At 45.1% G+C, this 24,372-nt stretch overlaps 1 protein-coding gene across 1 annotated transcript; it reads left to right on the top strand.

Annotated features, from left to right (window-relative positions):
* Positions 1-4,475: 4,475 nt before the first annotated feature.
* Positions 4,476-15,997, top strand: LOC139162892 (zinc finger protein 726-like). Its single transcript, XM_070743792.1, has 5 exons — positions 4,476-5,388; positions 5,640-5,754; positions 5,899-5,966; positions 11,050-11,179; positions 13,833-15,997. The coding sequence occupies exons 1-5, from the start codon at positions 4,981-4,983 to the stop codon at positions 15,566-15,568; spliced, it is 2,457 nt and encodes an 818-aa protein (XP_070599893.1). The 5' UTR covers positions 4,476-4,980; the 3' UTR covers positions 15,569-15,997.
* The last annotated feature ends 8,375 nt before the right edge of the window (positions 15,998-24,372 follow it).

The raw sequence follows: 24,372 nt of genomic DNA, 5'->3' as shown, positions 1-24,372 counted from the left end.
GTCCCAATAGGGAATTCCATGGGCGGAGCTTTGACATCATGAAGACATCCTTCCTGGAGTCCACGTTTCGGCCGGCCAGGCTTTTCTGAAAAGGTGACAGCCAGGCGGCGGCGCTTCTCGGCAGCCTCCTGAATGCCGAACCCGAATCTTTGCCAAAATTCTGCCAGAGGGATTCTGCCTTGGATAATAAGGGAGGGGGAGGGGCAGCCCCGCAGCCAGCGAGGACTTAGTGATCACAAACAGACACCCCCGAAATTGGAGAGAAGCCACAGAAAACCCTCAGTCAGACCAGGGAGAGGCACAGCTTTGCTTTAGAGGATAAAAGGGGTGATTCCTCTCCTTAAACATGCATCTCTCTTGCTTGGACCCTCTGGATGAACTGGCCCTTTCCGATTTCCTGCCCCTCGAGCCCCCGCCCTCTGTGGGTCATGGGATCCCCCTTTTCCCTGCAAAGTAGCCCCGAATGGAGATCCAGAATTAAAGTTTGTCCATTTCTCCTCTGCTTCCCGCTCCTTTCCGCAGAAAACTTTGGCAGGGGTTGGATTAGATGACCTCCAAAATCCCTTCCAACTCTGTTAATCTGTTATCTTGCCACCATCTCAAGCCATATAAAAATCTGCAGAAAAAAAGAAGATATAAAGTAAGACGTTGGAATAAATTATCCAGCTATAAAAGTGAAGATCAGCCATTGTTCCTCGTCCGGTTCTCTGGTGCTCTGGAGAATAGAGTGACCCCCTCCTCTCTGTGGTAATCCCTCACATACCTGTATACTTCTATAATATCCCTCTAGCCCTCCTTTTCTCTAGGCTATCCATGCTCAGTTCCTGCAATCTCTCCTTGTAAGTCTTGGTTTCAAATCCCCTAATCATTTTGGTTGCTTTTTTCTGCACCTTCTCCAGGGTTTCAATGTCTCTTTTGAAGTGTGGTGACCAGAACTGGATGCAGTACTCCAGATGTGGTCTGACCAAGGCATAGTAGAGTGGTATTAATACTTCCCTGGTCTTCCCTGTTGATGCAGCTTAGGATTGTGTTGGCTTTTTTAGCCGCTGCTGCACATTGCTGGCTCATGGTGAGTTGATTATCCACCAAGACTCTAAGACCTCTTTCGCAATCACTACTGCTAAGTGGGGTTTCTCCCAAGCTGTATGTCTAGTTTTTTTTTTAACTAGGTGAAGGACTTTGCTCTTGTCGACGTTGAACATCATTTTGTTAGTGTAGGCCCACAGTGTTAATCTGTCTAGATCTTTCTGTATTTTGAGCCTGTCCTCTAGGGGGTGGCTACCCCCGCCAGCTTGGTGTCGTTTGCAGATTTGATTAGTTCCCCTTCTACTCGCTTGTCCAGGTCATTGATGAAAATGTTGAAGAGTACAGGGCCCAGGACAGAACCCTGCGGTACCCCACTGCCTACCTTCTTCCATGTGGGGTTGGAGCCATTGAGGACAACTCGTTGGGTGCGGTTGGTCAGCCAACTGTTTATCCATCTGCATGTGTTGCAATTTACCCCGTTTTTTCCTAATTTGTGGATTAGGAGATTGTGGTCAACCTTATCGAAAGCTTTGCTGAAGTCCAAGTATATGAGGTTTACTGCATTGCGTTGGTCCACTGATGTGGTTATCGTGTTGAAAAATGATATGAGGTTGGTTTGGCATGATTTGTTTTGAACAAACCGGTGCTAGCTGTTGGATATAATGTTGTTTGTTTCCAGGTAATGGCAAAGGTGTTCTTTAATTATTTTCTCCAGTATTTTTCCAGGTATAGAAGTCAGACTGATTGGTCTGTAGTTGCCTGGGTCAGTCTTTTTACCTTTTTTGTGGATGGGGACTACATCAGCTCTTTTCCAGTCATCCGGTAGATCTCCAGTGGTCCAGGATTTTTGATAGATGAGAAGTGGTTCCGCTATGGTGTCTGCCAGTTCTTTTAGGACTCTGGGGTGAAGTCCGTCTGGCCCTGGTGATTTGTACTCATTTATCTCCCACAAGTAGTCCCTTATTGTGTCTTTGTCTATGTTAAGTTCGGTTCTGGGGTTGTTAGTTGCAGTTGAGTTGCAGGTTGGTTGGTAGGTGGTTCCATTTTGTGTGAAGACTGATGCAAAGTAGGCGTTGAACAGCTGTGCTTTGTCTCTGTTGTCTGTGATTTCATTACCGTCTTCATTTTTTAGTATAGTGACTGTTCCCTTGATATTCTTCTTGTTTATGTGCTGGAAGAAACTTTTGTTGTTGTCTTTGACTTTCGCTGCAAAGTATTGTTCGTGTTGGGCCTTTGCTGCTTTTATTTTTTGTTTGCAGGTTCTGGATGTTTGCTGATGTTCCGCTTTGGTTATGAGTCCTTCTTTCCATTTTTTGTATTTGGCTTTTTTCCCTTTTATGTTGTCTGCGAGGTCTTTGTTAAGCCATGCTGGTTTCATTTTAGTTGTCCGGTTTTTCTTTTTCATGAGGAATGTATTGATAGGAAAGCTGTACGTAGTTCTTTTTAATGGGGAATGTAAAACTAGGAAAAATCACATGAGATACACGTACAATTAGCACAGGTGCCCCCCAAGGCTGTGTACTCTCACCACTTCTCTCTATACACTAATGACTGCATCTCAAACGATCCATCTGACCAGAACAATCTAGAACTGAACACACTCAAAACCGTAGAAATGGTGATAGACTTTAGGAGAAACCCTTCCACCCTTCCACCTCTCACAATACTAGACAACATAGTATCAGCAGTAGAGACCTTCAAATTTCTAGGTTATATCATGTCTCAAGACCTAAAATGGTCACCTAACATCAAAAACATCATCAAAAAAGCACAACAAAGAATGTTCTTTCTGTGCCAGCTCAGGAAACTCAAACTGCCCAAGGAGCTGCTGATACAGTTCTACAGAGGAATCATTGAGTCTGTCATCTGCACCTCCATAACTGTCTGGTTTGGTGCTGCAACTCAACAGGACCGGCACAGACTTCAGAGGAGAATCAGAACTACAGAAAAAACAATTGCTGCCAACCTGCCTTCCATTGGGGATCTGTATACTGCACGAGTCAAAAAGAAAGCGGGGAAATATTTACTGACCCATCACATCCTGGACACAAACTGTTTCAACTCCTACCCTCAAAACGTCCCTACAGAGCACTGCACACCAAGACAACTAGACACAAGAACAGGTTTTTCCCGAACGCCATCACTCTACTAAACAAATAATTCCCTCAACACTGTCAGACTTTCTACTAAATCTGCACTTCTATTCTACTAGTTTTTCTCATCATTCCTGTCACCCATTTCCTCCCATGTTGACTGTATGACTGTAACTTGTTGCTTATATCCTAAGATTTTTATTAATATTGCTTCTTCATTGCTTATTTATTATTTTATTTATTATGTATTTATTAATTAGATTTGTATGCCACCCCTCTCCGTTGACCCCTATGACAATCATTAAGTGTTGTACCACATGATTTTTGTCAAATGTATCTTTTTCTTTTTTGTATGTTGAGAGCATTTGCACCAAGACAAATTCCTTGTGTATCCAATCACACTTGGCCAATAAAATTCTATTCTATTCAATTCTATTGTTCTGGGCATCTACGATAGTGTTTTTTAAGGCCTCCCAGGCTTCCTGTGTGGTTTTACCCTTTAGAAGTTCCTTCCAGGTTTTTTTTTTCCAGATTCGGTCTGAGCTTGTTAAAATCCGCTTTTCTGAAGTTTGGGACTCTAGTGGCATTGGGTATAGCACTTAGTGAATGCACAGTGTTGAATTTTAGGATGACATGGTCACTCTCACCCAGCGCCCCTTCTTCTATTCCCTCTATCGTTTCTTCCCTGTTTGTTAGTATGAGGTCTAGTATTGCAGTCCCTTTGGGTCCTGTTTCAACTTTTTGGGTTAGAAAGTATCCTAAAGAAAGAAAGAAGATCTAGAAAGACTCTAGAAAAAGAGCAGAGGAGAGCAAGAAAGATGGAGGCTGAAAGAGATAAAAAACCGTTTGCTAGAACTGGACCTTTCCCGTCTGAGGCAAAGAAGGACGGGGGGGGGCCCTGATGGCCCCTCCCGAGACCTCCTGGACCCTCCCCTCCCTCAATGGGGAAGACGAGAGGAGGGAAGAGAGGGAGGGGGACTCGAGGGGAGGAAGAGCCCAACCACTCTGGAAACGCCACAGAAGAAAGACCGAAACCTCCTTCCGGGCATTTGGGTTCATAGAAAAGAGGAGGAAGAAAGAAGCACAGACAGCGAAGCCTTTGTCCAGCAGGGAGCCGCTGAAAGGGGCCTTTCTTCCGCCGACTCTCAAGCCCATCATCCCCGCCCTCTCCCTGTCCCCTCCGGTGCGCTCCTCTTTCCCTCCTTTTCTCCCATCCTTGCACTTTGGCCCAAATCCACCAGGGGGCGCCCGTTGACAAGGGAAGGGAACTCCAGGCGTTTCCCCATTGGCCCACTGAACGTCAGGACTGGCTTTCCGGAGGAGGCTGAGAAGGAAGTGACATCACTGAGACTTGCCGCTCTAGGACGCCATACTTTCTCTCCTTGAACGTGCTCACGTGGGGCGGTGAGTCCGGCGAGATGACATCCAGACCGACCCAGGAAGCGGAAGGGCCAGCAGGAGAGGAGAGAAGCAGGGCGAGGAGGAGGAGGCAGGATTCACACCAGGCTCCCCGAGGGCCCGATCCTGTCTCCGGAGGGGGAGAGAAGCAAAGCGGCCTCTGCAGCTGCCTCCTTCCCGGCCCTGCGCTGGGATGAGCTTCTTGGGGCTCCGGGCAGGTTGGGTGAAGGTCGCTCAGGGGCTGAATTCCACTTTCTAATTCTTGGCTTTTAATTTCCTTCCATCTCAGAGACAGAAACCGGAAGCCATTTGTGGTCTTGGACAGTAATTTTTTCTCCGGGGGTGGGGGGAGCGGAATCACCTGGAGGGATCCGTCCTGTGTTCCCAGAAATGGTCCCGTGAAGGAAAAGGCAACTGAGAGTCCTTGGACCCCTTTGGAGTTGCTCTGCAGGACAGAGGAAGGATGGAGACCCCACCGGTTGCAAAGGAGGGAAGCGGAAAAGGCCCTGCAGCTGCTCAGCCTGGGAAGCGGGGGAAGCTCTGGACAAGACCCAGGCAGAAGATCCTGGAGGAAGAACCCATACTCCCTTCAGAGCCCTGGAACTCCATCCAATACCGGGAAGCTGAGGGTCCCCGAGGACTTTGCAGCCAACTCCATGATTTTTGCAGGCGATGGTTGAGGCCAGAGAAGCACACCAAAGCCCAGATGCTGGACCTGGTGGTTCTGGAGCATCTCCTGTCCCTTCTGCCCCCAGAGATGGAGGGCTGGGTGCGGGAGTGTGGAGCAGAGACCAGCTTCCAGGCGGTGGCCCTGGTGGAAGGCCTCCTCCTGAGCCAGGCGGAGGAGCAGAAGGAGCAGGTCCAGTTGCAGGTGAGACACTGTAGGGAGCTCAGAAGGGAATAAATAAGGTCTTTGAATACTTCACCCCTCCTTCCCAAAATTCTTGGACATTCATAATATGTGGCATTTCTCCAATTGTTGTAGGACATTGTTCCTTTTTCTCACTCAACCTCATGGATGGATATTGGGGACTTTGATGTTGTGTTCCAAATGTGGGAATCCACTTTGTGTTGTGTGATGTACGTTAATTCTGCTTCTTTTTTCCTTCCTCCTATTTGAAGTGCTGCAGTGTGGTGATCAGAGATCTTGAGAGAAAGAAGAATCCATCAAATCCCCCTCAGGAGCTAAATTCCTGGAGGATCCCTTCAGAAGATCAAAGTCAGGACACCACAGAAGGTAATGAAAGATCCTCCAATTTTATTTATTTATTTTATTATTTAGATTTGTATGCCGCCCCTCTCCGCAGGCCCATCTGTCCTACCTCTCTCTCTCTTCTCCTCCTATTTTGTTAATTATGCATTTTGAAATTATTCCTTACAGGGAGAAAAAGAATGAAGCTTTCTGGTTATTGTGACGGAGATCAAACAGCGGTTGAATCTCCAAACCAAGTAAGAAAAGGAAAGGAGATTTTTATTCTCCTTTCAGGAAATAAAGTGGGCATGCTGAGTATTCTCTCCTTCTATTTCCCCCCCTTGTTTGGCCTGGATTATTTTTGTTTCCTTCCACAACATGGAGAGTAGAATAGCAGGTTCAAATTGCTTCTTGTTCTCCTAGGTACTCGTCCAACTTTTGAGTTTAGAAGAAGCAATTTTTAAAAAGTCTTTCAAGAAATAGCAATAATTTCTGTTTAGAACAAGCTAATAGAAAAAATAATGCCGTGTATAGAAATTTATTTATTTATTATTTAGATTTGTATGCCGCCCCTCTCCGCAGACTCTGTAAATGAAAGACTGTCTCATCTCTATTATAAAATTTGGAGATACAGTGGTACCTCTACTTACAAATGCCTCTACTTAAGAACTTTTCTAGATCAAATGCAACATGAGAAAATATTATTTTACTGAAAGAGTAGTAGATCCTTGGTACAAACTTCCAGCAGACGTGGTAGATAAATCCACATTAAGTTTAAGTTTAAGTTTAATCAGATTTGTATGCCGCCCCTCTCCGCAGACTCGGGGCGGCTGAATGTAAACTGAATGTAAACATGCCTGGGATAAACATAGATCCATCCTAAGATAAAATACAGAAAATAGTATAAGGGCAGACTAGATGGACCAGGAGGTCTTTTTCTGCTGTCAGACTTCTATGTTTCTATAAGAATCAGATGTTCAATATTTTTTTTGCCTCTTCTCAAGAACCATTTTCCACTTACAAATCCAAGCCTCCGAAACTATAACCAAAAAAGGCAGGGAGAAGCCTCCTTGGGGCCCCTGTAGGAATTTCCTGGAAGGAAACAGGGCCGGAAAAGGCAGGGAGAAGCCTCCATGGGGCCTCTCGAGGAATCTCCTGGGAGGAAACACAGTCTCTACCCTCCCAATCGCACACATTATTTGCTTTAACATTATTTGCTTTAACATTGATTCCTATGGGAAAAAATTGCTTCTTATAAACCTTTCTACTTAAGAACCTGGTCACAGAACGAATTAAGTTCGTAAGTAGAGGTACCACTGTAATTTGATTAATGGCTAGGAAATAAAAAATAAACAAAAAGCAGTCAAACAAATTGGGAAATAGAGATAGAAAGAAAAGGAGGATCTGTTAAAATTAAGAGATACGAGGGATGTCTATGAGAGAACTATAGATAATGGAATGTAAATACTCATAGTGTTTATTATACTAGTAACAATAATAACAGAGTTGGGGGTCTTTTAGTCCAACCCCCTGCTTGGGCAGGAGACCCTACATTGTTTCAGATAAATGGTTGTCCAACATCATCTTAAAAACTTCCAGTGTGGGAGCATTCAGAACTTCTGGAGGCACGCCGTTCCACTGATCTGTCAGGAAATTTCTCCTTAGCTCTAAGTTGCTTCTCTCCTTGTTTAGTGGATTTGCAGCTGGCTGAAGTGTAGACATCAGAAAGTTATTGTTAATGGTGAGTATTCTGAGCAGAGTCAGGTTACAAGCGGTGTGCCACAAGGGTCTCTTCTGGGTCCTATTCTTTTTAATATGTTTGTGAGTGACATAGGGGAAGGTTTGGTAGGGAAGGTTTGCCTATTTGCCCATGACTCTAAAGTGTGCAATAGGGTTGATATTCCTGGAGGCGTCTGTAATATGGTAAATGATTTAGCTTTACTAGATAAATGGTCAAAGCAATGGAAACTGCAGTTTCATGTTTCCAAATGTAAAATAATGCACTTGGGGAAAAGGAATCCTCAATCTGAGTATTGCATTGGCAGTTCTGTGTTAGTAAAAACTTCAGAAGAGAAGGATTTAGGGGTAGTGATTTCTGACAGTCTCAAAATGGGTGAGCAGTGTGGTCGGGCGGTAGGAAAAGCAAGTAGGATGCTTGGCTGCATAGCTAGAGGTATAACAAGCAGGAAGAGGGAGATTGTGATCCCCTTATATAGAGCGCTGGTGAGACCACATTTGGAGTACTGTGTTCAGTTCTGGAGACCTCGCCTACAAAAAGATATTGACAAAATTGAACGGGTCAAAAGACGGGCTACAAGAATGGTGGAAGGTCTTAAGCATAAAACGTATCAGGAAAGACTTAAGGAAATCAATCTGTATAGTCTGGAGGACAGAAGGAAAAGGGGGGACATGGTCGAAACATTTAAATATGTCAAAGGGTTAAATAAGGTCCAGGAGGGAAGTGTTTTTAATAGGAAAGTGAACACAAGAACAAGGGGACACAATCTGAAGTTAGTTGGGGGAAAGATCAAAGGCAACATGAGAAAATATTATTTTGCTGAAAGAGTAGTAGATCCTTGGAACAAACTTCCAGCAGACTTGGTTGGTCAATCCACAGTAACTGAATTTAAACATGCCTGGGATAAACATAGATCCATCCTAAGATAAAATACAGAAAATAGTATAAAGGCAGACTAGATGGACCATGAGGTCTTTTGGACGCTCCAAGACCAGGGAAGTACTAATACCACTCTACTATGCCTTGGTCAGACCCCACCTGGAGTACTGCATCCAATTTTGGTCACCTCACTACAAAAAAGACATCGAAACTCTGGAGAAGGTGCAAAAAAGAGCAACCAAAATGATTAGGGGACTCGAAACCAAGACTTACGAAGAGAGATTGAGAGAACTGGGCATGGACAGCCTAGAAAAAAGAAGGTCTAGAGGGGACATGATAGCAGTTTACAGATACTTGAGGGGTTGCCACGGTGAGGAGGGGGTCTCTTTATTGCCCAGGGCACCAGAGGGCCGGACGAGGAACAATGGTTGGAAGCTGACCAAGGAGAGATTCAACCTGGAAATAAGGAAGAACTTCCTGACGGTCAGAGCGATCAACCAATGGAACTGCCTGCCAGGGGAGGTGGTGAACTCCCCAACTCTGGACACCTTCAAGAGGAGATTGGACTTCCATTTGGCTGGGGTGCTGTAGGGTTTCCTGCTTAGGCAGGGGGTTGGACTCGATGACCTAACGGTCCCTTTCAACTCTAATAATAAATAAAATAAAATAAGAAGAGAGAAACAAATGAGAGAGAGAAGGGAGAGAAAGAAAAAGGGAGAGGAAGAGGAAAGAGAGAGAAAAACAAAGGAAAGTGAGAGAAATGAGCAAAAAGGCAGGAGAAACAAATGAGAGAGAAGGGGAAGAGAAGGATAGGTACACAGAAATGAGAGAGACCTGGAGGGAGAGAATGAGAGAGAGGGAAAAGAGAGAGAGAAAGAAAAGGGAAAGAGAAAAGTGGAGAGGAAGGAAGGAGGAAAGGAAGGAAGGAAAAAATGAGGGAACAAGGAAGGAAGAAAGGAAAAATGGAGGGAAGAACGAAGAAAGAAAGGAAAAATGGAGGGAACAAGGAAGGATGGATAAATGGAGGGAGGGAGGAAGGAGGAAGAATGAAATGAATGGAGGGACTGAGGAAGGAAGGACTTTTTTGGGGGGGGTGAAGTTCTTATTTTTCTCTCAACATACATTCAAACAATTCAGTGTACCATCTAATTTCCCATGAATGTGGTATTTTGTTAGTAACCAATATCAATAATCAAAAAAGTTTATTTATTTATTTATTGTTAGAGTTGAAAGGGACCATGAAGGCCATCAAGTTATTTATTTATTTATTTATTCTATTTTTATGCCGCCCTTCTCCTTAGACTCAGGGCGGCTTACAACATGTTAGCAATAGCCCTTTTTAACAGAGCCAGCCTATGGCCCCCACAATCCAAGTCCTCATTTTACCCACCTCGGAAGGATGGACGGCTGAGTCAACCTTGAGCCGGTGATGAGATTTGAACCGCTGACCTGCAGATCTACAGTCAGCTTCAGTTCAACCCCCTGCCCAAGCAGGAACCCTATAGTACACCAGTCAATTTTTTTTCTAATTTTGTCATCCAGTTACATACATTTTCTTTTCATTAAATTCCCTCCTTAATGTTCAAGGCTCGCCTTGAAGGGACATAAACAGTACTGGCACACGGTACAGGTTCTGCCAGAAATCTGATGACACCAAAGGGTTCCCCTGAAGAAAAAAGGTTGAAAAACACTGTTGTAGAGTCTCCAGAGCTTTCTTCTATCTGGCAGCCAATACTGGATGCAACATTTATTTATTTATTTATTTTATTTATTATTTAGATTTGTATGCCGCCCCTCTCCGCAGACTCGGAGAGGAATATTCCAAGTGTGGTCTTCTCAAGGCATTATACAGTGGCACTAACACTTCATGTTATCTTGATTCTCTTTTAATGCCACCTCTGATACTGTTGGGTTTGGGGTTTTTTTTTTAGCAACTTTGGCATACTGCAGACCAGTGTTCCCTCTAATTTTTTTTGGGTGGGCGGAAAAATATAGTGTCTGAGCGGCAGTCCCTTCGGGACTGGGCGGCACAGAAATATTAAATAAATAAACAAATAAACAAACAAACAAACAAACAAATAAAAAACCCACCCTGTTTTGCCTCAGAGAATTTCAAAATAAAATACTGTACTGTGTGTCTATAACAGTGAGCTCATAATAGGGCAACTCTATCAATATCAAAATGCCACTTAAATAGTTGAGCTAGTTTCAAACTAGATTTTGATTTTCTTTCTCTCTTCCTTACTCCCATTCTTTTTCTTTCTCTTTTCCTTCCCCTCTTTTTTCTATCTGTTTCTCTCTCTTCCTCTCTTCCTCTCTCTCTCCTTCCCTCTCACTCTTTCCCTCTCGGCTTCTGGGCAGGTTTGGAAAACTCTGAGTTGATGATGATTTTTAAGTGAGCGATTGCTCACTGCTCAGCTTAGAGGGAGCTATGCCGCAGACTCATGTTAAGGTGGTTGTCTACTAGGACTCCAAGATCCCTGTTGCACTTTCTACTGTCAGGTATCACCTATTCTGTGCCTGTGCATCTGGTTTCTCTAGATGGGGCCCAATCTGTTGATCCTTCTATAACTCGAGCTTATCTTCTGGAGTGTTGTTATTATTGTCAATTTAGTCTTGTCTGCAAATTTGATGAGTCCCCCTTCCATTATGTTGTCTAAATGAATGATGAATTTGAAAAGAGATTGAAAATCCTCCTGTTCTGTTCTTTTTTGCATGATCAGGAGAGTCCTGTGTCCTTCGAGGAGGTGGCTGTGTCTTTCTCTGAGGAGGAATGGTCTCAGCTGGATCCTGACCAGAAAGCGCTGCATTCGGAAGTCATGCTGGAAAACCATAGGAACGTGGTCTCTCTGGGTAAGAGTTCTAGTCGCCAATCAGAGTTCAAGAAGACAGATTGTAGTTATGTTTTATTATAAAACCACTATTATGAGATATTGTCTCCTGGAAGGATCTTCTGGTGCACCAAGAAAGGAAAGAGTCAATGTCTCTTTGCTTAGATTCTTTCTGTGCCATTTCCTATTTGTATTTTTCCATTACTATTTGAACTTATCTGTGGAGTATGAAAAGAACGAGGTGTGCTTTCGTGTGTCCTCTGGAGCTTATGTGAGAGGAGTGGGTTGCCATTTGTTTGAAACTTCCAAGATTGAGTAAGAACAGAACTTTCACACCAGCCCATGGAAGAGATTTCTCCCAATCCAATTCAAGAACAAAAGGCTTTGTGCAGTGTCACTCAGAGCATCCTAGGGCACAGGTAATCCTCCAGTTACAACATTTCACTTAGTGACTGTTCCAAGTTGTGACCAGCCCTCCCCTAAGTACAGTGGTACCTCATGATACGAACTTAATTGGTTCCAGGAGGAGGTTCGTAAGGGGAAAAGTTTGTAAGATGAAACAATGTTTCCCATTGGAATCAATGTAAAAGCAAATAATGCGTGCAAATCCTTCAGGAAAATCCCAAACTTTAGAAGGGAGGCGAACAGAAGGCAGGGAGGAGCAGCTAAAGGGGGCGGGTGGAAGAAGCAAGGCTAGGCTAAAGGGTGAGTGGGAAGGAAGAAAGGCAAGGGGGGAACCCCTCCCTTTTCTTTCTTCAAAAGACACCCTTTCAGTGCCTGCAAACACGCTGTTCTCCTAGTTATTTAAATGCAGTCTTTTCCCCCTCCAAGCCACCCCTCCCTTTTCTTTCTTCAAAAGACACCCTTTCAGTGCCTGTAAACACGCTGTTCTCCTAGTTATTTAAATGCAATCTTTTCCCCCTCCAAGCCACCCCTCCCTTTTCTTTCTTCAAAAGACACCCTTTCAGTGCCTGAAAACACGCTGTTCTCCTAGTTATTTAAATGCAGTCTTTTCCCCCTCCAAGCCACCCCTCCCTTTTCTTTCTTCAAAAGACACCCTTTCAGTGCCTGCAAACACGCTGTTCTCCTAGTTATTTAAATGCAGTCTTTTCCCCCTCCAAGCCACCCCTCCCTTTTCTTTCTTCAAAAGACACCCTTTCAGTGCCTGCAAACACGCTGTTCTCCTAGTTATTTAAATGCAATCTTTTCCCCCTCCAAGCCACCCCTCCCTTTTCTTTCTTCAAAAGACACCCTTTCAGTGCCTGAAAACACGCTGTTCTCCTAGTTATTTAAATGCAGTCTTTCCCCCCTCCAAGCCGCCCCTCCCTTTTCTTTCTTCAAAAGACACCCCTTTCAGTGCCTGCAAACACGCTGTTCTCCTAGTTATTTAAATGCAGTCTTTTCCCCCTCCAAGCCGCCCCTCCCTTTTCTTTCTTCAAAAAAGGGGGGGAAAAGAAACCCCTTCATCCCAGCAGCAGTGGCTTGGGTTCGTAAGGTGAAAATAGTTCGGAAGAAGAGGCAAAAAAATCTTAACCGGGTTCATATCCTGAAAAGTTCGTTAGAAGAGGCGTTCGTAAGATGAGGTATCACTGTACTTGAAACTCAGTCCTGAAATAAGAGCATTGCAGCACCACTATCCCCACCCCCGTCCTATAAGACGCACTTCCTCCCCCCACCCCAAAAGTGAGCAGAAATGTATGTGCGTCTTATAGAGGGATTACAGGCCTTGGACGTGACACACAGAGGCCAAAAATTGTTTTTCTCTTGTTTTGCTTCTCTAAACCTAGGTGCATCTTATGGTCTGAAAAATACGACACCTTATCATGATGAGGAAAGCCATCGGTTCCTTTGCCTGCTTCAGGGCACTTACAGAAAAAAGAGGCCTAAAGTAGTGAGAGACAGGATTCCCTGCTTAAGCAGGGGATTGAACTAGAAGACCTCCAATTTCCTCTTTGTTTTTCTATTCCTTAATTCACAACTGACTCTGAGTGAGATTTGCAGATAGATAGATAGATAGATAGATAGATAGATAGATAGATAGATAGATAGATAGATAGTAGGAAGGTAGGTAGGTAGGTATATAGGTAGGCAGGCAGATAGATAGATAGATTAGAATAGAATAGAATTTTTATTGGCCAAGTGTGATTGGACACACAAGGAATTTGTCTTGGTGCATATGCTCTCAGCGTACATAAAATAAAATATACATTTGTCAAGAATCATGTGGTACAACACTTAATGATTGTCATAGGGGTCAAATAAGCAATGAAGAAGCAATATTAATAAAAATCTTAGGATATAAGCAACAAGTTACAGTCATACAGTCAACATGGGAGGAAATGGGTGATAGGAATGGTGAGAAAAACTAGTAGAATAGAAGTGCAGATTTAGTAGAAAGTCTGACAGTGTTGAGGGAATTATTTGTTAAGTAGAGTGATGGCGTTCGGGAAAAAACTGTTCTTGTGTCTAGTTGTCTTGGTGTAAAGAAAGGTGATTTCTAAATATTTTCAAAGCTTTCATGACTCATTTAATATAGAAATCATACCACTGTGAGCATGCAAACATACAACCTAATGCAATTTTGGAGAAATTCAAAATGATAATTCACTTGACTTCTACACTTTGTGCTTCCTCTCTAACTTTGTATTCATTTTCATTTCCCTTTTGCTTTGAAGGTAATAATGGGCAGGAGGTTCAAGACCCCTGTGAACTGTTCCAACTGATTAATGCTAAAGATGGAATGGAGAAGTTTGAAATTCAAATCGAATTCGAAAGCACTGGGAAGAACCAGTCAAAGAATTGGAATCAGGAAAGCTCACTTTCCACTTATGCTCCGATGCAAGACATTCTTGTCCAACAAGAGAAAATAAAGAAAAAATATATTGGGAAAAGTGTGAAGTTAATCAAAGCTAAAGTACAAGTAAATGAACATAATTTAACACAAAACAAAGGAGAAGATACTATAAGAAAGCACAATGGACAAAATTACAATGGGACATCCATTCTTTCTCTTGAAAATAACTTCCTTACGTCTCAAAAAGCAATTGACACGAAAGAGAAGCCTTATAAATGTTTGAAATGTGAAAAATGTTTTAGGACAAGGGGGCAACTTACAATCCACAAAAGGATCCACACAGGGGAGAAGCCGTATAAATGCATGGAGTGTGGAAAGACCTTTGCTCAAAGAAGTAATCTTACTTACCATAAGATAATGCACACGGGGGAGAAGCCATATAAATGTATGGAATGTGGAAAGACCTTTGCTCAAAGCACTTCACTTACTTTCCATAATATGATTCACACAGGGGAGAAGCCATATAAATGCATGGATTGTGGAAAGATGTTTGGTCACAGAAAATATCTTATTTGCCACAAAAGGATCCACACAGGGGAGAAACCATATAAATGCATGGAGTGTGGAAAGACCTTTGTTCAGAGCAGTACACTTATTTGCCACAAGAGGATCCACACAGGGGAGAAACCATATAAATGCATGGAGTGTGGAAAGAACTTTGCTCATAACACAGCACTTATTTCCCATAAGAGGATCCACACAGGGAAGAAGCTGTATAAATGCATGGAGTGTGGAAAGACCTTTGCTCAAAGCAGTGGACTTACTTACCATAGGATGATTCACACAGGGGAGAAGCCATATAAATGCATGGAGTGTGGAAAGACTTTTGCTCGAAAGGACACTTTTATTTCCCATGAGAGGACCCACACAGGGGAGAAGCCATATAAATGCATGGAGTGTGGAAAGACCTTTGCTCAAAGCAGTGGACTTACTTCCCATAAGAAGATTCACACAGGGGAGAAACCATATAAGTGCATGGAGTGTGGAAAGACTTTTGCTGAAAAACATATTCTTACTTACCATAAGAAGATCCATACAGGGGTGAAGCGGTATAAATGCATAGAGTGTGGAAAGACCTTTGCTCGAAAGGATGCTTTTATTTCCCATAATAGGATCCACACAGGGGAGAAGCCATATAAATGCTTGGAGTGTGGAAAGACCTTTGCTCATAGCAATAGACTTACTTCCCATAAGAGGATCCACACAGGGGAGAAGCCGTATAAATGCATGGTATGTGGAAAGACTTTTGCTCATACTGGTACACTTAATTCCCATAATAGGACCCACACAGGGGAGAAGCCATATGAATGCTTGGAGTGTGGAAAGACCTTTGCTCGAAAGAGTACATTTATTCCCCATAAAAGGATCCACACAGGGGAGAAGCCGTATAAATGCATGGAGTGTGGAAAGACCTTTGCTCATACAAGTGCACTTACTTCCCATAAGAGGATCCACACAGGGGAGAAGCCATATAAATGTATGGAGTGTGGAAAGACCTTTGCTCGGAACGGTAGTCTATTTTCTCATAAAAAGATCCATGCTCGGAACAAAATATAGCAATAGTAATCTCACCTAGATTACTATTCCACAATGCTTTACTGCTACTACCTCCAGGACCGCCTTCTGCCACACGAATCCCAGCGACTGATTAGGTCCCAATGTCGTCTGGCGGTTTCCAGGGGAAGAGTCTTCTCTGTGGCAGCCCCGTCCCTCTGGAATCAACTCTCTCCGGAGGTTAGGACTGCCCCCACCCTCCTTGCCTTTCGCAAACTCCTGAAAACATCTATGTCGCCAGGCAAGGGGAAATTGACATACTCGTAGCTGCTCCGATTTATGTATGGTTTGTGTGGACTGTATGATTGTCTTTATAAGGGTTTTTTAAAATTGTTTTTTAATATTGGATTTGTAAATACATTGCTTGTTGTGAGCCGCTCCGAGTCCTTGGAGTGGGGCGGCATACAAATCTAATAAATTATTACTATTAAATTATTATTATTACTTGTGTACCACAAGAACAGAAGTTAAAATAGGGAAGAAAATGGTAAGGGAACTGTCCAGCCTAGACAAATTCAAATAACCATGACCAGATGGATTACACTCCGAGGTGTAATCCATCTGGTGAAATTGCCAAATCTGTAAAGAAGGGGGATAAAACCTTCTTCAGATATATTAATGATAAGAAGAAGAAAAACTGCGGCATCACAAAGCTTAGTACCGGGAATAATACATGCATTAATGGGAATAAGGAGATCGCTGACCATTTCAATAGCTACTTCTGTTCAGTTTTCTCAAAAGACACCTTACAAAATAATACTATAGAGGGATATAGCATTGCTTCCAGCTGTACGGATTCGGCTCCAGTGATCTTAGAAGCCGATGTCTTAGAAGAACTTGAACGATTAAAGATAAATAAGGCAATGGGTCCAGATGGCATCCACCCCAGAGTTCTTAAAGAACTCAGATCTGTCATTGCTACCCCCCTGACTGATTTGTTTAACCAATCCTTGTTAACAGGAGAAGTTCCTGAGGATTGGAGAATGGCCAGTGTTGTGCCTATTCACAAGAAGGGCAGTAGAGAAGAAGCTGGTAACTACAGGCCAGTTAGCTTGACATCAGTTGTAGTTAAAATGATGGAGACTCTACTCAAAAAGAGGATAAATCAGCACCTAAAAAACAATAACTTATTAGACCCAAATCAGCATGGCTTTACTGAAGGCAAATCATGTCAGACTAATCTCATTGATTTCTTTGACTATGTCACAAAGGTGTTGGATGAAGGTGGTGCCGTGGATATTGCCTACCTGGACTTCAGCAAAGCCTTTGATACGGTTCCACATAAAGAGCTGATAGATAAATTAGTGAAGATTGGACTTAATCCCTGGATAGTTCAATGGATTTGCAGCTGGCTGAAGCGTAGACATCAGAGAGTTATTGTTAATGGCGAGTATTCTGAGCAGAGTCAGGTTACAAGCGGTGTGCCACAAGGATCTGTTCTGGGTCCTATTCTTTTTAATATATTTGTGAGTGACATAGGGGAAGGTTTGGTAGGGAAGGTTTGCCTATTTGCCGATGACTCTAAAGTGTGCAATAGGGTTGATATTCCTGGAGGCGTCTGTAATATGGTAAATGATTTAGCTTTACTAGAGAAATGGTCTAAGCAATGGAAACTGCAGTTTAATGTTTCCAAATGTAAAATAATGCACTTGGGGAAAAGGAATCCTCAATCTGAGTATTGTATTGGCAGTTCAGTGTTGGCAAATACTTCAAAAGAAAAGGATTTAGGGGTAGTGATTTCTGACAGTCTCAAAATGGGTGAACAGTGCAGTCAGGCGGTAGGGAAAGCAAGTAGGATGCTTGGCTGCATAGCTAGAGGTATAACAAGCAGGAAGAGGGAGATTATGATCCCACTATATAGAATGCTGGTGAGACCACATTTGGAATACTGTGTTCAGTTCTAGAGACCTCACCTACAAAAAGATATTGACAAAATTGAACGGGTCCAAAGATGGGCTACAAGAATGGTGGAAGGTCTTAAGCATAAAACGTATCAGGAAAGACTTCATGAACTCAATCTGTATAGTCTGGAGGACAGAAGGAAAAGGGGGGACATGATCGAAACATTTAAATATATTAAAGCAGGGGTCGACAAAGTTGTTCAGAATCTAGGAGCCAGCCAAAAAATTTAGGAGCCAGAATTTTTTTTAAGCAAACTTGGTTTTTTGCCGAGTCTCCACCTGACATCGCTTTCACCCCCTCCCCCCCGGCGCAGGCCTGGCTCCGCCGAGCCGGCTCTGCTGTACTCCCGTCGGGATCCGAGGGGAGACCGTTAGTCAGAAACCGAAACAGAGAAGAAGGAAAGGGAGACCGGGCCGGGGACGCGGGGGAGGGGGGGAGGAGGGGTTACTGGTCGGAAGTCACCGCGCACGCGGCCGGAGGAGGAATGAACAAAACCTCACGCCGGGAGGGGAGGGGCTTCCGCTTCTCTCCGAAGGCGGGTGAGCGGCCAAGATCGGAGCGTCTGTGTGCGGTGGGGGGGAGTGAAGGGGTTCGAGTAGGAGGCGGAATGGAGGCAAGGGGGGGAGGGAGAGACGCACGCAAGCGCAGGGGACGCTGGGAAAGCAGCTCGCTCCGAGGTTGATGGGCGGAGCTACGGAAGCCAAGATGTACCATTTCTGGGCGTAAACACAAGGCGGGAAAAATATACTGTATACACATACAGCAGTGTTTCCCAACCTTTTTGGAGCCGCGGCACATTTTTCATATTTTCAAAATCCTGGGGAACATGGGGGGGGGGCGCTAAAAAAAGTTTGGACAAAAAAAATCTCTCTTCCTCCCTTTCGCTCTATTTCTCTCTCCCTCCCTCTTTCTCTCTCTTCCTTCCTTTCTCTCATTCCTTTCTCTCCCTCTTTCCTTCCTATCTCTCTTTCTTTTTCTCCCTCCTTCATATCTTCTTTCTCTCCCCCTTCCTCCCTCTTTCCTTTCTCCCCCTCCCTTTCTCTTCCTTTTTCTCTATCCTTTCTACTTCTTACTCTTTCTTTCTCTCCCTCCTTCATTCAATTTTCTCTCCCTCCCTTTCTCTCCCTTTATCTCTCTTTCCTTTCTCTCCCTCCCTTTCTCTTCCTTTTTCTCTATCCTTTCTACTTCTTACTCTTTCTTTCTCTCCCTCCTTCATTCAATTTTCTCTCCCCCCCTTCCTCCCTCTTTCCTTTCTCTCCCTCCCTTTCTCTTCCTTTTTCTCTATCCTTTCTACTTCTTACTCTTTCTTTCTCTCCCTCCTTCATTCAATTTTCTCTCCCGCCTCCCTCCCTCTTTTCTTTCTCCCCCTCTTTCTCTTCCTTTATCTCTATCCTTTCTACTTCTTACTCTTTCTTTCTCTCCCTCCTGCATTCAATTTTCTCCCCCCCCCCTTCCTCCCTCTTTCCTTTCTCCCCCTCCCTTTCTCTTCCTTTTTCTCTATCCTTTCTGCTTCTTACTCTTTCTTTCTCTCCCTCCTTCATTCAATTTTCTCTCCCTCCCTTACTCTCTCTTTCCTTTCTCTCCCTCCCTTGTTCTCCCCTGGGGCTGCCTGTGCCTGCCCTGCACCACCCAACATGGACGGACAGCCCCCGGTCGTCGGTTCGTCGCCCCCCACCCCCCCACGGAGGGAGATCAGGCTGGCGAGGGCGGTAGAACTACGTCACCAGCCACTGGAGGGAGATCGGGCTGGCGGGGGCGGCGAATCCACCTCCCCAGCCGCGCGGAGGGAAATCCGGTAGGCGGGCGGGTGGCCGCGGCTCCCTGCGCGCCCCTGGAAAAGCGTACAGGGAACGGTGCCCGGGGCCGCTTTAGCCGCCCCCCGCTCCCCCCGCCATCTCCCCGCGACTGCCTGTGCCGCTGCAGCCGCGGCCCCCCCCGCTCCCACCGCCAGTGCCCTCCCGCCGGGCCCCAAAGGACACTTGCCGATGACGACAGGGAACCTTCAGCTGGGCGGGCGCTGCCGTGCCGGTGCCTCCGACCTCCCGGTTCCTGCTCGATGCCGCGGTTTCTGGCGCTCTCCTGCTGGGCCCCAAAGAAGGAAGGCGGGAAAAAGGCGCGAAGAATGGAGCTCTCCTTCCTGCCTGCCTTCTTTGGGACCCAGCAGGAGAGCGCCAGAAACCGCGGCATCGGGCAGGAGCGGAGAGGTCAGAGGCACCGCAGCGCCCTGCCCAGGCGGCACACCGGTTGGGAAACGCTGACATACAGTACAGCAGGCAACATTTTCTAGGCGCCAGACAACATTTTCTAGGCGCCACTGGCGACCAGGCGCCTGGGTTTGTCGAACCTTGTATTAAAGGGTTAAATAAGGTCCAGGAGGGAAGTGTTTTTAATAGGAAAGTGAACACAAGAACAAGGGGACACAATCTGAAGTTAGTTGGGGGAAAGATCAAAAGCAACATGAGAAAATATTATTTTACTGAAAGAGTAGTAGATCCTTGGAACAAACTTCCAGCAGATGTGGTAGATAAATCCACAGTAACTGAATTTAAACATGCCTGGGATAAACATATATCCATCCTAAGATAAAATACAGAAAATAGTATAAGGGCAGACTAGATGGACCATGAGGTCTTTTTCTGCCGTCAGACTTCTATGTTTCTATGTTTCTATGAGGTTCTGAACGAACTGGCGGACGAGATCTCACAACCATTGAATTATATCTTTCAAAGATCCTGGAGCACTGGGGAATTCCCAGATGACTGGAAAAGAGCTGATGTAGTTCCCATCTTCAAGAAAGAAAGAAAAAACAGATCCAGGAAACCTATCAGCCTGACCTCAATACCAACGAAGATTTTGGAAAAGATAATCAAGCAATGAGCAATTGAACACCTAAAAGCAAACAAAGTAATAACCAAAAGCCAACATGGGTTTGTCAAAAACAGATCGTGCCAGACTAATCTTATAGCATTCTTTGACAAAGTGACAAAATTAGTGGACCAGGGGAATGCTGTCGATGCAGTTTGCTTGGACTTCAGTTAGGCTTTTGACAAAGTAGACCATAACCTACTACCAAATAAACTAGAAAAATGTGGGATGGACAGCAACACCACTAGATGGATTCAAAACTGGCTAACTGCCAATTTTGAGAGTTGATTTTCAACATGTGAACAATGGGTGCTACCTAATGCTCAGCAAGGTCTTCTTTAACAACTTTTATTCATAACATTTTTTATCCAAATTATCAGTTGTCTCATTTCCAGTTAAGTTCATTTGTTCCAGGGGTCGACAAAGTTGTTCAGAATCTAGGAGCCAGCCAAAAAATTTAGGAGCCAGAATTTTTTTTAAGCAAACTTGGTTTTTTGCCGAGTCTCCACCTGACATCGCTTTCACCCCCTCCCCCCCGGCGCAGGCCTGGCTCCGCCGAGCCGGCTCTGCTGTACTCCCGTCGGGATCCGAGGGGAGACCGTTAGTCAGAAACCGAAACAGAGAAGAAGGAAAGGGAGACCGGGCCGGGGACGCGGGGGAGGGGGGAGGAGGGGTTACTGGTCGGAAGTCACCGCGCACGCGGCCGGAGGAGGAATGAACAAAACCTCACGCCGGGAGGGGAGGGGCTTCCGCTTCTCTCCGAAGGCGGGTGAGCGGCCAAGATCGGAGCGTCTGTGTGCGGTGGGGGGGAGTGAAGGGGTTCGAGTAGGAGGCGGAATGGAGGCAAGGGGGGGAGGGAGAGACGCACGCAAGCGCAGGGGACGCTGGGAAAGCAGCTCGCTCCGAGGTTGATGGGCGGAGCTACGGAAGCCAAGATGTACCATTTCTGGGCGTAAACACAAGGCGGGAAAAATATACTGTATACATACAGTACAGCAGTGTTTCCCAACCTTTTTTGAGCCGCGGCACATTATTCATATTTTCAAAATCCCGGGGAACACTGAAAGGGGGGGGGGCGGGGCGGGGGGGGGAGGGCTAAAGAAAAGTTTGGACAAAAAACCCCTCTCTCTTCCTCCCTTTCGCTCTATTTCTCCCTCTTTCTCTTTTCCTTCCTTCCCTTCTTTCTCTCTCTCCATCCCTCTTTCTTTCTCTCTTTTTTGCTCTCTTTCTCTCTCCCTCCTTCCCTTCCTCTATGTCTTTCTCTCTCCTTTGCTCTCTCTCTCTCTCTGTCTCTCTTGCTATCTCTTTCTTGCTTTTCTCTCTCTCTTGCTCTCTCTCTCTCTTTCACTGTCTTGCTATATGTCTCTTTCTTTCTCTTTGCCTCTCTTGCTATCTCTCTTTCTTTCTCTTTCTCTCTTTCTCTCTCTCTGTCTCTCTTGCTATGTCTCTCTTTCTTTCTCTTTCTCTCTCTCTCTGTGCCTCTCTTGCTAAGTCTCTCTTTTTCTCTTGCTATGTCTCTCTTTCTTTTTCTCTCTCTCTGCCTCTCTTGCTATGTCTCTTTCTCTGCGTCTCTTTCTTGCTCTGTCTCTCTCTCTCTGCCTCTCTTGCTATGTCTCTCTTTCTCTCTGTCTCTTTCTCTGCCTCTCTTTCTTGCTCTGTCTCTTTCTCTGCCTCTCTTGCTATGTCTCTCTTTCTCTCTCTCTCTGCCTCTCTTATATGTCTCTCTTTCTTTCTTTCTCTCTCTCTCTCTCAGCTGACTGCAAGCGGGAGCCCTGACGGCGGCAGCTGGACATGCTGCTGGACACCGTATATGCCAGGCCCGCAGCGCCAGCATGTACGACGTCTAGCAGCACGTCCAACCGCCACCGTCAGGGCTCCCGCTTGCAGTCAGCTGAGAGAGAGAGAGAGAGTGCTCCCTCTCGCCGCCGCCATCTCCCCACGACTGCCTGCGGCCACTGCGGCCGCCCCCGCCCCCCGCTCCCATCGCCAGTGCCCTCCCACCGGGCCACAAAGGAAACTTGCCGTCGACGCAGGAGAAGCTCCAGCTGGGCGGGGCGCTGCCGGTACTTCCTCTTGGGGCTCCCGCTCGCAGCTGTCAACTGGCTCCTGCTCGATGCCGCGGTTTTCGGCGCTCTCCTGCTGGGTCCCAAAGAAGGAAGGCGGGGAAAAGGCGCGAAGAATAAAGCTCTCCTTCTTCCTGCCTTCCTTCTTTGGCGCCCAGCAGGAGAGCGCCGAAAACCGCGGCATCGAGCAGGAGGCGGGGGACAGCTGCGAGCGGGAGCCCCAGGACGGAAGTACCGGCAGCGCCCCGCCCAGCTGGAGCTTAGCGGCACACCTGGCCATGTCTCGCGGCGGCAACATTTTCTAGGCGCCAGACAACATTTTCTAGGCGCCACTGGCGACCAGGCGCCTGGGTTTGTCGATCCTTGATTTGTTCTCCACAACTCTGCATTCCAATTTCAATTCTACTTTAATGGCCCCGGGAGCCATGCCAAAGGCTAAATCATTACTGTCCCAGATAGATAACATTCCTCATACATCATGAGATCTGATAGCTTCCCCAAACATTCATCTACCTTATATCTCCTTCTCGGTTCACAGTTCTGTTTAGCTAGAAACTGCTTTCTGAGAAACTTCATCTAAGCACCCTGGAAGAAACAGCTTCTACAAGAATGGTTGCACTCCACAAAGAATTCACCCAGACTCCCATTCATTTATAGATCTCTAAACTATACATAGTACAAAATCATTTCCTTTTCCCATACAATTTCTGCTGCCTTCTAGGGAACATTCCTCACCAGTGCTCTATATAGCGGGATCACAATTTCCCTCTTCCTGCTTGTTATACCTCTAGCTATGCAGCCAAGCATCCTACTTGCTTTTCCTACTGCCCGACCACACTGTTCACCCATTTTGAGACTGTCAGAAATCACTACCCTTAAATCCTTCTCTTCTGAAGTTTTTGCTAACACAGAACTGCCAATGCAATACTCAGATTGAGGATTCCTTTTCCCCAAGTGCATTACAGTACTTTACATTTGGAAACATTAAACTGCAGTTTCCATTGCTTTGACCATTTATCTAGTAAAGCTAAATCATTTACCATATTACAGACCCCTCCAGGAATATCAACCCTATTGCACACTTTAGAGTCATTGGCAAATAGACAAACCTTCCCTACCAAACCTTCCCCTATGTCACTCACAAACATATTAAAAAGAATAGGACCCAGAACAGACCCTTGTGGCACACCACTTGTAACCTGTCTCTGCTCAGAATACTCGCCATTAACAATAACTCTCTGATGTCTATGCTTCAGCCAGCTGCAAATCCATTGAACTATCCAGGGATTAAGTCCAATCTTCACTAATTTATCTATCAGCTCTTTATGTGGAACCGTATCAAAGGCTTTGCTGAAGTCCAGATAGGCAATATCCACGGCACCACCTTCATCCAACACCTTTGTGAAGAAGTCATCTTACTTCCCATAAGAAGATCCACACAGGGGAGAAGCCCTATCAATGCATGGTGTGTGGAAAGACCTTTGCTCACCGAAGTAATTTTATTTCCCATAACAGGATTCACACAGGTGAGAAGCCATATAAATGCATGGAGTGTGGAAAGACCTTTGCTCGTAGCACTGCACTTACTTCCCATAAGATGATCCACACAGGGGGGAAGCTGTATACATGCATGGTGTGTGGAAAGACCTTTGTTCAGAATGGTTAGCTGTCTTCTCATAAAAGGATCCATTCTCAGGAGAAACTATATAGCAATAGCATTTCCACTTAGTTTTATATACTACTCCACAGTGCTTTACCACTTTATCTCTAAACAATGTACAAAAGTTAGCATATTGTTCCCAGCCATTTTAGCGACCTCAGAAGGATGAAAGTCTAAATCAACTGCTAAAAGTAATATATAGGAATTGAAGATATTTTCAATAAAATGTCACATTGAAACTTTTCAATCTCCACTTATTTAAAAATGCCACCCATTTTCTTGCTGAAATAATTTTTCTGATCCAGAATTTGTATTTC

Source organism: Erythrolamprus reginae, chromosome 2 (genome assembly GCF_031021105.1).
Source record: "Erythrolamprus reginae isolate rEryReg1 chromosome 2, rEryReg1.hap1, whole genome shotgun sequence".
NCBI classification, from domain to species: Eukaryota; Metazoa; Chordata; class Lepidosauria; order Squamata; family Dipsadidae; genus Erythrolamprus; species Erythrolamprus reginae.
This window is presented reverse-complemented; position numbering and strand designations above follow the sequence as displayed.

Excerpts from the sequence above, each read along its gene's own strand:
- LOC139162892 (XM_070743792.1), top strand. The coding sequence starts at position 4,981 with ATGGAGACCCCACCGGTTGCAAAGGAGGGAAGCGGAAAAGGCCCTGCA. Across the intron at positions 5,755-5,898 it reads AAGTCAGGACACCACAGAAG|GGAGAAAAAGAATGAAGCTT; the intron begins GTAATGAAAGAT and ends TATTCCTTACAG. Across the intron at positions 5,967-11,049 it reads CGGTTGAATCTCCAAACCAA|GAGAGTCCTGTGTCCTTCGA; the intron begins GTAAGAAAAGGA and ends TTGCATGATCAG.